Here is a 14597-nt window from a genome sequence, read left to right as displayed (position 1 = left end):
AGAAAAAGTAAAATTTAATTCCCAGAAGTAAACATTCATTGATAAAACGTTTATTGTTTCCTCTATAGGATGGCTTTGGTTCTTAATTTTAGTTATTTTTTTTTTAACCTTTCAATTGCTGAAGAACATTTTTGTTTCTTGTCAGCCAGCTCAGGAAGCTGTGTGTTGCTTTGCCCGTGGCCAAGAACATTACAGTTGAAGCTGAGTATTAGTAGTTAGTCATTACAATTACCCTGTCTTTTGTAGTAGTTTAAATGAGTTTTGGCGATAGCATCTCAGAGAATCACACACTGTTGAATACTGGGTACTAAAAATTTCATGTTATTAGTTTGTTTTCAAATCACAACTTTATTATTAATGAAATTGTGCCTTATTTAAAAGTAATAAAGTGACATTTCTCATTAGAACTGTAGGAGAAAAAACTACTTTCTAGAAATTATTGCTATAGCTTTTTATGAACTTGCTTCCCACTTTATATGGTTATCACAGTGGCTAGTAAATGCTAATTAGGTTACTGGTTCTGCACAGAATACTTTTCTAAATATTCAATCTAGCCAGAAAGGATATTTCTTTTTAGATATTTTAGAGGAATAAAAGGGAAATAGAAATTTCCTGGTTGTTCTTTCAACACAGTGATGCTTTGTTGCTTATGACTCTGATATATCATGTTATTACTTAACTGCATTTAACATCTAGTGTTGATATTTTAGGAGACTGCATTCTTTTTTTTTTTCATGGTCATAAGATGTTTTATTATAGAAAGGAGAGAGAAGACATAGGAAAGTAGAGGCCGGCCATCTCCACATGGCCAGTACATTTTAACTCATAAGAACCTGTTTGCTTCCCTGCGTTTGAAAGACTAAAATGTTCCCTCTCTGCCTTAATTTTGAAAATGTCTTAGAATAGAGGAGGTAGTAATTAACTTTGCTATGTTGGCAAAAGAATCAGGGAAATAGCTTCATAGAAGAGGTACATTTCAATTTGTAGAAACAGGATTATGCAAAAAGGATAAATAAGCCTAATATATTCCAAAAGTAGTAATGTGTGTATGGGGAAGCGTTAGAAGATGTACCCACAGCCAAGTGATGGAGAAAGCTGCTGTGCTGCATTGAAGACGAGATTTGGGTCATTAGTGTACAGAAATTAGAGTCAATGTCAGATTTATGTATCGTAAACAGCTCTGTAGATGTCTGCTTCACTTTTACCAGCTGTAGTAAAAATTCTCAAATTTATTTCTACCTTGTTTCTTATCTCATTTTGCTCCCTTTGACCAATGTACCACTGACTGTCTGTCCTTGAGTAATTTTTCCTACCAGTTTTAACCTTGAAGTAACACTGGTTTTATTCAAGGAGATCAGCATGTGATCTTACCTAGAATAGGCATTAGGTCAATAAACCAACACAGTTTGTTTGGGCTTCGGTTTGTTTCAACCCCTGCAACTGAACAAGTTTTGGGTGGAATCTAAGAAGTTGCACTGATATGCTTCAGTTTATTTCTGGCCCTGTGTCCTGGTAGACTTTTGACCTTAAGTCCTGTAGCTTTTATTTATTGATATGTTTGTGTATCGCTTGCAAATACCATTTGTGTCTACACATGTAGCCACAGTGTTTCATTTGTAATCCTAAACTATTTGAACAAACAGAAGTACAGTTAGTGCATCATTAGGTGGAATGTGATAAAATATTTCATGAAGTAACAATGTTTTTAGGTGACGATACTCATATAAAAGTATCCCACCATTCAAAACTTATTGGATAATGTAGGCTATCTGTATTTGATCATGAATTTCCATTCAGCTGCCGATATTGTTGAGCTATGAATGTCTAGTATATGTTGCCATTGTTTTTTGTTAGTGTTATAGAGGTTCAAAAGTGTTTTCAAACTTGGCAAATATTCTGCAAAATTTGCAGATGAAGATATTTATTTCAAATACGGATTTTTTTGGCAGGGCTAGTATATAGGGAGTACATAAAAGAACAAAATGACCAAGGAGAAAATATGCCCATTTTGTTATACTGAAAATCCTAGAACAAAATTCCAATCTCACAGAATTTCATGTACAAATTCAGAGACACACATGTGGAATGTAGTTGTTTTCTTTATTTTACTTAATTTTGGTTCCCTTCTAATTCAACATTTTTGGCTTTCAACCCTAACACACACTGAATCCCACTACTTGTTTCATATGGCATATAGGCTAAGAATTATCTTTACACTTTTATAAAGAAATCAAAACAGTGTCTTGACATATGAAAATTATAATCCAAAATTCCAGGATTACTATTTGTACTTAAGATTTTATTTGAACATGGGCACATTCTCAGTTGCATATTTTCAATAACTAGTTAGCTGCTACAATGGAAGAGATGAATAGTGTGATGGAGACTGTATCTTCTACAAAATTGAAAATATTCACCACCAATTCTAGCCACCTTGTCAGTAACTCAAGGCATGAACCTGGAGACAGGAGATGAAACACAGACCGTGGACAAAGACTGTTTATTGGCTTGCTCATTGTGAGTTTTCAGCTGCTTTATAGTATAATCTAGGATCACACGTCCAGGACATCCCCTACATCAGAGGTTCTTAACCTTCCTAATGCAGTTTAATATAGATCCTCATGTTATGGTGACCCCCAACCATAAAACTATTTTTGTTGCTATTTTATAACTAATTTTGCTACTGTTATGAATTTTAATGTAAATATCTGGTATGCAGGATATCTGATACACAACCACCAAATGGGTCATGACCCTCAAGTTGAGAACTGCTGCCCTACAGTGTGCTAGGCCTTTTTACATCAATTATTAATTAAGAAAATGTCCTATAGACATAGACAATCTGATGAAGGCATTTCTTTAATTGAGGTTCCTCTTCCCATATAACTACAGTTTGTATCAAATTAACACAAAAGTCACCAGGATACCAATCTTCTTTTTGTTCCCAATTCCCAGTGTAAGTTTTGCAAAAAACAGGAAGTAATATGCTATGCTGCCTTGAAATTTTCTCCACAGATACATTAGTCCTTTATTGAATTAACCTTTACTGAAAGGTTTGGGGAAAAGAACAAAGTGTATGTATGGTCTTTACCATGTATAACATATGACATCTATTCCAAGTTTTAATAGAATCCGCATTCCCATCTGAAACCCACAAACACAGTCTTTATTCTCTCTAGACTTTTACTGGCATTCTGGCCCTTGGGACTCCCAGCAGAATCATTCATTAATCTCTCCTTATAGCATTCTTCTCTACCCAACTTCTTTCAGTGTTTCCAAATTCCACCAATAAGCTGTTTCTAGAAGTGTCTGAGGCACATCACCAGGGAGTCACAGCATGACTACATTTCTCAGTTATACTTTTTCATTGTGATTATAAATGCATGAGAAAAACAAGGAAGGAAAGATAGATCATTGTGAACACTTTCGGAGGTTTTAGCTCATAAAAGTAGGGAGGGTGTGGTAGAGCAGAGAGAGCATCTTCTTTATTATGGCCAGGAAGCAGAGATAGAGATAATGCCTGCACTAGTGGATATCTGATATGCAACCACCAAATGGGTCATTTCCCTCAAGTTGAGAACTGCTGTCCTACAATGAGCTGGGCCTTTTCATGTTGGTCATTAACCAAGAGAATGTCCTGCAGATTTCTCCCTCTCCCCATTTCATTCCATCTGGACCCTCAGCATATGGGAATAGTTGTATTCAGGTCAGGTTTTTTTTGTTTAATCCTCTCTGAAAATACCCTCAAAGGCAGATGGAGGGCTGTGATCTACCAATCTGCGAGCTTCTCAACTCCATCAAGTTGACAGTCAAGATTAAACAGCACAAGTAGATATATGTGTTATGCATCTTCCAAGAAACATTTTACACGAAGGATGGGTAAAGAGAGGATATTTACTGTAAACATGGGGTATTTGTGGTTCTACAGTTGATTCTGGTTGAGGAAGCTGTCTTGAAACACAGGATTGTTAGGCAGAGAAGAAATTGGCTTGTTCTTTTGGGCCATACAGGTTAGATATGGAACCAGTTGTTAGATATCATAGGGTTACAAATAGCAGTGTTGCAGAAGGAAAGATGTTCAAGTTTTTCAGAGTTGAAATAGTGAGGCTTAGAGGGTAGCAAGTACTCTGACATTGGAGGGAATCAGATAGACAGCCAAGATGCATGATTTAGTAGCATGGATTCCTGTATCAACATGAGTAATTTTTTGGTGATGTTTTTTTCAAGACAGGGTTTCTCTGTGTAGCTCTGGCTGTCCTGGAACTCACTCTATAGATCAGGTTGACCTCTATCCCAGAAATCCTCCTGCCTCTCAACTTGAGTAATTTTTAATGTTAACCTGTTCCTAATTTTGAGTCTGAGATTTTTATGAAGTGCTATTCTGTATAAAGGAGCTTCTGAACACAAAATGCACATTGTGTCTCCCATCCTGCTCAAAATTTGTCACAGAGCTCCCTTTGTCAGTGAAATTATGTATAAACTTTTAATTCTTTTTTTCCTGGGCTGTGTATAACTTAGCCTTAGCCATTGCTATTACTTTGTGTATGATTTGCCAAGTTGGCTTCTTCTAAACATTATTTCAGAACCAGAAAAATGTTTTGTGCCAGAAAAATAGATTTGGGGCATGCTGACATTGAATCTTGCCACTGAGACTTCCAATCTACATTTGAATGCTAACAGCTTTGAGAAGTTTGTTTGCCTCTTTGAGTTTCCCACACATGTGACCACAGAATTCTTAAACCATCTCCCACAGCTTCCCTCCCAGCAGAACAGTTTTTCAATTTGTCGTTTTTGATTGTCTTCTGTTGCCCTTAATTGCTTTGGCATCTCTTTTCTGACTCCCCTGTGTTGTTTTTCCTTCTTTCAAATTCATTCCTAAATCAAGAGTAGGGAATTGGTGAAAGAGATAATTAGACTACAGAATTATAAAAGTTGTTTGACAGTCCATGAACCATTCCCTTAACCTCAGAAAAATAGGAAGACAAGAAACAGAGAAACTGAAGAGAACAAAAGTACTTGTCCTTTCTTTGTAGCCTTTCTGAAGAGGGTTCTTTGTTGTTGTTGCTGTTTTTTGTTTTTGTTTTTGTTTTGGAGTAGTTAGTGACAGGTTCAAAGGAAATATGGTGAGAATTTAATTGTGTAGTGTATTTTGAATCATTTTGAAATATCCTATTTCCTTACATATAAGACTGAAAGTATTAGTATTTGTCCCTGAATCATTCATATGAACCATGAATATGTATCTAAAGATATCTGCAGTCACAGGCAACTACTACTTATTGAGAGTAATAATAGCCAGAGGGTATAGCTTAATGATTCAAGATCCAGCTTTTTATAAAGAATCTACGTAGTCTCCCTAGAAACCAAGGATCAAATCTCATCAGGGTCAACTTAGCCCTTTTTATAATAGATAAATTGAATAACATGCTGTTTAATTTGTATGTGTATTATTATTGAATGAAACTATGATGAATATTTGGTCTGCATATTCAATGTATTACTATTACATTGGTAAGTAATCAAAATTACATTGTTATTATCAATTTATCTAATCTTGGGTAATTATGGATGTCTGAGAAACTTGAAAATTCTGGTGTTACATAAGATTGTTTTTGTTTTTAATTGGAAAACACAAATTTGTTAATGTGTGATATCTTTCTGGCTAGTCTCTCTTGCTTTTTTTTGTTTGTTTGTTTCTTAAGTAGAAAAATTTTTGGTTAGTTGATAATATATTCAATTTCAACATTCCCAACATTGTGAAGCAGTTTTCTAGATCTTAATTAGAAAGATAAAATTGTGTTTTAAAAATATTTTTTTGTCATTTCTTACAACTTTATAAATTTTCTCAAGACCTAAATGATCATTTTAGAAAAGTTGGAAATATAGACATGAGTTTCTATGGCAAAAGTGCCTTTAGAACTTTGGTGTAAATGCATCCTCTACAGAATAAACAGACCCCATTGTTTAAAGAGAAATTTACCACTGGTGCTGCTTTCAGGGATAGCTAATGTCAGCTAGTAGTTAGTGTTCTTTCAGCTCCTTCCAGTGTCTGCAGCTTTATGGCCAAGTACCAAAAATTTGTTTCAAGAGGTAGTTCAGTTGTTTTCCTGCTATCAGTGTTCTAAGTACTTCCTTGAAATATTTTATGTACCTCCTTATTATAGTGTCTAAGAATGGTATTGTTAAGTCACAGGAAATATTTCTTTGCTATTTCTAATTAATTTTCTTGAAGGATAGTGTATCAGTGTGCTACTCAATGCTGTAACAAAGAACCACAGACTTGATGGCAACATTTGTTGTTGTTGTTGTTGTTGTCTTGTCCTGGAGACTGGAATCTAAGTTTAAGGTGCCAACAAGGTTAATCTATTGGGTCACCTTTTGCACATGACTAAAAGGTGATGGGAGGGTTAGTACCCTACCCCTTTTAACTCATTTAACCTTAAATAATCCTGTAAATTATAGTCAGGAGATGGCATTGAACCTCATAGATTTCCTAAATATGACAGTTTGCACTTTAACTGTTAAATTTTTGGGAGAAAGTTTAGTTTATAACAAGTGACATTGCCATTCAACATCAGTGAATGGAAGTTCTCATTTACATCTTCCTGCAACCAAGTACACACACCGCACTCATGTGTGCACAAAGCATGGGCACATCACTACTAATGTTATAGAAATGATGCTGATTTGCCTCCCATTTTTTTGAGCCTTGGTGCAGAAAACAAGGTGTGTGTGTGTGTGTACGTGAATGTTGCTAAACAGGTTGTATAAGTGCTCTAACACTGAAGTACATCCTTAGCTCTTAAAACTTTAAAAAAAAATTCTTGTACCAGGCATGGGCAGATGACTCAGTATATAACAGCAGGCCTACATGTGGCGCACAGACATGCATGCAGGACAATGCTCATAGGTATAAAATTTTTTGAACAGTTGCTGAGTTTTCTATTCTTATACTTTGATCATTTTCCTTCCTTTTTTCTTTTTCTTTTCTTTTCTTTCTTATTTTTTTGATTTTTTTTCTCAAGACAGAGTTTCTCTGTATAGCCTTGTCTGTCCTAGAACTCACTCTGTAGACCAGGCTGGCCTCAAACTCAGAAATCCACCTGTCTTTGCCTCCCAAGTGCTGGGATTAAAGGCATGCACCACCACTGCTTGGCTCCTTCCTTTTACTTGAGTTTGTCTTAATTGCTAGAAAAATATTTTTTGATTTGAGTGTACAGAAAAGGAATGATATATTTAAACATTATTTATCCTTTGGCATTAATCTATTATTTACCTTTAAACACAGCAAAGTATACAGGGTTAATAATAAATGAGTTTCCATATTAATGAATCATATCTTTAATGCTCACCATACATTCATAAAGCCTGTTCATAGTTTGGATGTATTGATTGCTGGCAGTAAAATATAGTAGTGGCAAGGTTAATGCCAAAATCTTTCCAGATAGTATTTACTCTGAATTAGCAAGTTCATCCCTGATTCCCAGATCTTAAATCCCGTAAGATGTATACTGAGACTTCTCTTGGCTAAGTAGCTTTGGGAATGGTCGTATCTTATATCCCCTTCCTAGTGGTTCATAGTGATCATCGGGGACTGAAAGGTTACTTAAAGCCCTGTAATAAATTTGTTTTAGTAAACCACAACCAATCAAAATATAAAGCTCAGTCCCAATGGATACAAGTTGAGTAGCTATAGTGTAATATTGCAATATGAAAAGTCATATTATCCTAATCCACAGAACTTGTTGAGATATCATTTGTACAGGCATTGTGTGTGTGTGTGTGTGTATGTGTGTGTGCATCTTCATGGAATGTTACCACTTGTAGACATGTGGAACCATTGTTTCCACAATTCAGTTGTACTACCTCTAGCTACATATATTCTTCTACTCTAGTTAGCATCGGACAAACAGTGTTCCATTTTATTCTCTAATTATATCATTTAATGGTGTAACCAGGCATAGTGGCCCATACCTGTTATTATAGCATCTGGGAGGCCGAGGCAGGAGGATTGCTGCACATTTAAAGCCAACCTGACCACATAGTGAGTTCTAGTTTAGCATGGACTAAAGAATGACACCATGCCTCAAAAACATGTTATAGAAATGGAAGCATGCTAGACATAACCTTTGTGATTGGATTTTTCACTCAGCATAATTCTCTGGACTCCATGGTGTTTTATGTATAAATAGTTCCTTCCATTTTATTGTTGAGTAGTGTTTCATGGTAAAGCAGACCAGCTTGTTTAACTTGTCATCTATCAAATGACACTTAGCCCACCTCTGTTTTACTAGGACCTATTAATACCCTGTATAAATGGTGTTCTAAAGAATACTGGTTTGATTGGAGGACAGAGAAAAAATACAAACTTTGGGAAGTCTCTTTTATAGAAATGATACAGTTAAAGAAGTATCTTATCTTAAAAGATCTTAAAAGGAAATTAAGAAATTAAGCTCTTTAGAAATTAAGCTCTTTATTATTTCATTTAGGAATTTCAGAGACGCTGTAATACTTTGATTTCATTGATTGAAAAAGAAAATATGGAAATTGAGGAAAGAGAGAGAGCAGAAAAGAAGAAACGGGCAACTAAAACTCCAATGGTAAAATTTTCAGCATTTTCCTAACTTTTAGGTAGATCTCATTTTTTTTTACATAATTACAAATGTCTATACTATGTTTAATGCTGGGTTTTATGAAATGCTAATTTGTTTTAGATTGAAGAAGAATCACATCATAAATGTACTTCTTTTTTGTTTGAAGAATATGTGGTTAGGAATTCCCTTGTTACAAGACTCAGTATTTAAGAAATTCCTCTTAAATTTAAGCAGAGGAATAATAAAAGTGAGATCCTAAGAATTGAGACTAGGTCGCCGTGGGGGCAGCGGAAGGTTAGAGTAGGGATGGGATGGTGTGAAGACTAAAACATGGAGTTCTGAGTTGATCAAATGCTTTGTTTGATCTTTGTGGAACTGTGTATACAAATGGGAACCCTGAGCAGACAAGATAGCCTGTTTTGGCAATAAGTTAACTGCTGGATAAAAATGTGATTTTAATCCTGTTGGGTTGCTGTGTATATCAATGATTCAAAGTATTCTGTTTGAGTGTGTTAAGTAGTCCACCATATTTCATCAAATCTAAGATGCTTTCTGTTGTAAGACACAACTTTTCTATGCCACTAAGAGATATGATGCCAAGTATCATCTGTTATCAGTTGTAAGATACATCCTGATGTCAGAGATGCTAATAGGGAAAAGAAATGTGCGTCATAGAAGATATGAAATATGGTGTGTTAACATTTATCTTAACATTATAAAATAACACTCACAAATAAAAATTTCCCCAGAAACTTTAAATATTAAGTAGTTCTTTAAGATAAAAGTACATTTATAAGCCATGTGTAAGTAGATACTTGATGACTATTTTTGATGGATATTTTATGTCTTTTCATAAAAAGAAACACCTTTAAAAGTTATTTTACATTGGGTTATATAGTTTGTTGGGCTATATAGAGCATTAACTGTGAGTCTAACATTGAAGTGAATATTCATGTTAAATTTTTAATGCATTTACATCCTAGATTTAACATTGTTGGGCCATTTAAAAGTGTGCATATTGGAGCAGAACATTAAATCTGTTTCCATTTTAGTCACAGAAAAGAAAAGCAGAGTCAGCTACTGAGAGCTCTGGAAAGAAGGATGTCAAGAAGGTGAAATCCTAAAGCCTAGAAATAAAGTTTTAAATGGGAAACTGCTATTTTCTTGTTCCCATCTTCAAATGCTAATTACCAGTTCCAGTGTATTCATGGTACTCTAAGGAAAAGAAAAGGAATACTCTTTGGTTTTGATTTCTTGCATATTTTATATATTTTACAATGCTTTCTACCTGAAATGTGTAGCTTTCTATTTTATGCATTCTAGTATTTTGTGTACTGTATTTTGTGCATTTCATGTCTTCATCAAATTCCTCTCAGTCCTTGTTTTTTTGAAGCTTGTGCTGAGGTTTTAGCTTTTCTATGTTTTCTATGCCGCTGCTTTGAAAGAGAACCTAGATTCTATAGCTGTACTATTGTTGTTTCAGACTTTAAATTTATATGGCTGTGGAAAAATGAATTAAAACGATTTGAGGAGAAAGACTTTTCACTTCTTTGTTGCTTTCTTTTCTATTGAGTCTGGGCTTGTGTGTGTGCTACTGCATAGTGTGATTAGCATAATAATTGTTTCTTTGAGGTCATCTAAATACTTTTTCCCAAGGAAATAAAGGGTGAGAAAAGAAAAAAAATCTTAAAAATAAACCTGAATATTTGATACTGTGCTTGCTGTCAGTGTGCGTTACATTTAAATTATTCTCTAAATATTCAAGTGGGAAAAATATAATAAAGGACTGTCTATAAGAAATGTAATTATTTCCTGTTTTTTGTACAGTAGAAAGCAATTGTGTTTACTGAATTGTATTGGCCACTGCTATGTATTTTGGGTAAAAGTTAAAACTTTGCTTGCTGATTGATTCATGATCATCTGTCCCATAGATCTAATACAGAGGACTCTAGGTATAACATACAGATCTAGTTACAACTCAATGATAAGATGACGACATAAATGCTGTGCATTGCGGAAGAAGGGAAGCTGTTTTCATCAGGGATACCTTCATGTTCACATAGCAAGCTTAGAGCATCAGGGGTTTTGAAAACCAATAATTTATTTCTTGCTCACACTGCAAATCCCATTCAGGTCGGAAGAATCCAATGGGAAGGAATGTGTGTCACATAGTCACTCAAGGGTCTAAACTGAACTAAAGTTCTGCTGTTTTATAGTTTATCCATTTGGGGCACACAGGCTTTTCACCTTTCACTCTACGGGAAGGATAAGAGACTGGAGAATTTCATACAGGCTCTTTACTGCTTCAGCCCAGAAGTGACACATGTCACACCTACTTAGATAATTACATTGTTCTCAGCTAGCCACATGGCCCTGTGTATTTCCAAGAGAATAAGCAAATGTAGAGGAACCAATGCAAATGGTTACATTACTCTTTTACTAACTCATGCTATGACCCACAAACTGTAATTCAGAGCAATTAAGCTTCAAATCAGATTTTGGGATTTTCCACTCAAATGAGTTGGAAAGCTGTCATCAGTCACCAGAGTTGGAGAACATGGTACCAGGAAGTTCATTTGATGCCCTCAAGTTCTTTGTATTAGAGTAACCTTTGTTTGTTTTCTGGGAGGGTGATGATGAAGGGCGGGAGCATGGGAAGTTGGAAATATAAGTCTCTACATCTTATTCTTTCCTCTGTTAACTCAAAGTGGTTAATGTATAAGCTGTATGTGTCTGCTGTAAGGAAGAAAATTGTCAGGTAAGTTCTTCAAGCATTATCATGAGGCTATTTTCTTGGTCTATAGCATGAGTTGTGGCATCCAGCTCTCGAAGACTGGCAATGAAATCTTGAGATGTCATCCTTAGAAACTTGTGAAATGGTTTTATGTAAGAGTCGCAACCACACACTATACATGGTGAAGCATGTCTTTTGTACTTAAAGATAGGCGGTTCTACTACTGAACTTAAGCCTTTTAAGAAGACCACCTATACAGTGATCACCAGACGATAACACAAATCTAAACAATGTCACATTGAGGGCATCGTAAAACCCCTTTTACTTGTTCAATTTACAGAGAAACCAAACTGGCATGGACAATTTTAAAATTCCAGTAGAGAAGTAACATTTCAGACAAGAGGTCTAGACTTAGGGAATCATATCCCTAGAGGTGGCTGCCATGTTCTAGAGAGAAAGATGCAGAGACAGTTTGCCACATCAGCTGCTTGAAGGCCAGGAGAAGCAGAACAGAATACCACATATGCGCATGGAATTTTATAAGAGCACAATGACCCCACACTTGGCTCTCCAGCAACAGCATTCTAATTGATTGCCAACCCAGTTCTTTGTTTGGAAAGTGTGAAGGGATAAGGGGGCTTGAGAAACATAGACCTTTAGGAGTCTTCTTCACCCAAAGAATCTATCTTGAAGACAAGGGCTGATGAGGTCCCCAACAACAGCAAGGTTTCTATAGGGCCCCTCGTAAAGTAGCCATCTTAAACTCTGGCCTTACACTCACACGATGGTGCTCAGTCATTGCTTTCTCATCCTCATTCTTTGGATCTCCTTGGTGCACAGTCTGATTCTGTATTTCTTTCTATGAAAAAATGCTCATGAAATTTTACACTTTGAGGCCCTCTGTATATCATAGTTTACTAAATAGAATATTTCCAGCTACATTGCTCACTATGATGCATGTTTCGATTTGAAAGAAAAGACCCGCCATTTAACTGGTAGAATTACCCACTATTGCAGAAATAAAATGCCATTTCCACAAGTTTTGTCAAAGGTTTGTCCATGTGGCCTAATTGTTTCCCTTATTAGCAGTATGTAGGTTTCCCTGCCTGGTGTCCAGACCCGTGATTATTAATACTGAAGTCCACATTACTCTCTCTCCAGGTGTTTTTTTACCAGTTCCCGAAAACCTCAAATTGCTACCAGATTACTATTTTCTTGTACCATTTATCACTTCGCTACTTTTCACAGTGTTTTCTCAGGTCAGCTTTCTCTTTTGCTTATTCCTATTCCCCCTTCTTTCACTGAGGTTACTTATGAGCTCAAGCTTGCCTGCAACTTACAGCCCTACTGTTTCAACACAATTAGCCCTGGGATCAGTTCCTAAATACATGTACTGGGGTCAGAATTGTTGTTCTTAGGTTCTGCTTCTGAGGGAACTCACTATAAGATATCTTGCAAAGATAGCTCTTCCTTGCCCTTAGTGAATTCATGAAAAGCTGGAAGATGTGTAAGGCTAAGGTAAGTAATGACCAGATAATAAATCCCAGATCTGTTCTTTTAATCACTGTAGTCTGAGAAGAGTTAATAAGCAGTATGGCTGCACTGGGACGGGTGCAACATTGGGCACTACTTTCTATTGACCAAACATTCTCATAGCATCGATAGCTATACTATTGGAAATTACTCAGTACAGGTTACAAGATACCGAAGGGTTTGGTAAGTCCAAAGCTGGTGTCCAGGCTACAGTATCAAAGGATTCTCTATGGACCTCGGCCCTGTGAAGGTTCTGTGCCCCAGTGTAGGGGAATGCCAGGGCCAATAAGTGGGAGAGAGTGGGGTGGGGAATGGGGAGGGGGAGGCAACAGGGGTTTGTTCTTGTTGTTTTTGTTTCTTTGTTTGTTTGTTTTTTGGAGGGGAAACTGGGAAAAGAGAAATTTACATGTAAATAAAGAAAATATCTAATGAAAAAAAAAGGGTTCTCTATACTAGCTGGCACTCTTTTCCAATACCAGTGGTGTGTTGCACCAGGACTTGGACTTTTTTGAGATAATTTTGAGTGAAAACACATTATTTATTATTATTTTTGACAAATTTATAGAAGTAAGAAATAGTAGATAATTTTCCATTGAACTCTGCTTGTGTCCTTATAGACTGCAGAGCAGAAATTTGGTGAGGTGATCAATTGCAAGATTTAGTTCTTATAAACGACATACCAAGTCTAATTATTATTATTAATTTTATTTTTATTTTATTTATTTTTGTATTTTACATCCCAATTGCTGCTCCATTTCCCTCTGTCACAGAATCTCTCCATCCACTGACCCTCCCTTCTCCTCTGAGAGGTGGGGACTACCCTGGATACCTCCCCCAGTCTGATGCATCAAGTCTCTGCAGGATTAGGTGCATCCTCCCCACTGAGGCCAGGGAATGCATTCCACATACAAACTTTAGGGAGAGCCACTGCTCCAGTTGTTAGCTGACCCACATGGGGCATGAGCTGTACATCTACCACATATGTGGGCCTTCTCCAGCCTACATACGTTCTTTGGTTGGTGGTTCAGTCTCTGGAAGCCCAAAGGATCCAGGTTAGTTGACTCTGTTGGTCTCCCTATGGAGTTCCTATCCCCTTCAGGGCCTTCAATCTTTCCCCCAACTCTCCCATAAGAGTCCCCAAGCTCTGTCCAACATTTGGCTTTGGGTATCTGTCTTAGTCAGCCACTGGGTGGAGCCTCTCAGAGGACAGTTATGCTAGACTCCTATCTGCAAATATAACAGAGTATCAGTAATAGTGTCAGGGATTGGTGCTTGCCCATGGTATGGATCTCAAGTTGGCCTGGTTATTGGTTGGACTTGGCCTTTTTTTGTGGCATGGTTTATAAGCAGTATGGAATTCTTGTGACACTTGATTTTTTTCAACCATTGCTCTAGTGAATAAATCATTTGCTTTTCTGTTGGGAAAATTATATAGGCTTTTGTAGTCATTTCCAACCTAAACTATTAAATTAGCTTTAAACCTTGCTTTCCATATTTTCCATAAGACGTGCTTTTTTGTACCTTTGATATTTTCACTGTTATATAAGTGTTAGAACTTAATAATATGCTAGATTAGTAAATAATGTGGGCTGCTTTTGAGGGTCTCTGTACATTTCTAATATGTTGATAGGAAGCACTAATCATATCCAACTCTTTAACTTACATCATAAATACTGTTTTGAATTAATGTTATCTCCTTCAGGAGACAAAGCTTGTTTGACATATCCAGGACAGAA

General features: G+C 36.3%; 1 protein-coding gene across 3 annotated transcripts in view; it reads left to right on the top strand.

The window, feature by feature from the left end:
- The window catches only part of Smarca1 (SWI/SNF related, matrix associated, actin dependent regulator of chromatin, subfamily a, member 1), a 74720-nt gene extending 64330 nt beyond the window's left edge, over positions 1–10390 (top strand). For 2 of the 3 annotated variants that reach the window (XM_031355930.1, XM_031355848.1), the window contains exons 23-24: positions 8490–8600; positions 9647–10390. In XM_031355930.1, coding sequence (XP_031211790.1) covers positions 8490–8600; positions 9647–9718 — 183 coding nt within the window. In that variant the 3' untranslated portion in view covers positions 9719–10390. Of the gene's footprint in view, positions 1–8489; positions 8632–9646 lie in introns of all 3 variants that reach the window. The other variant, XM_031356015.1, reaches the window with a different exon arrangement.
- Positions 10391–14597: the final 4207 nt, after the last annotated feature.

The sequence above is a fragment of the Mastomys coucha genome, chromosome X (genome assembly GCF_008632895.1).
Source record: "Mastomys coucha isolate ucsf_1 chromosome X, UCSF_Mcou_1, whole genome shotgun sequence".
NCBI lineage: Eukaryota > Metazoa > Chordata > Mammalia > Rodentia > Muridae > Mastomys > Mastomys coucha.
This window is presented reverse-complemented; position numbering and strand designations above follow the sequence as displayed.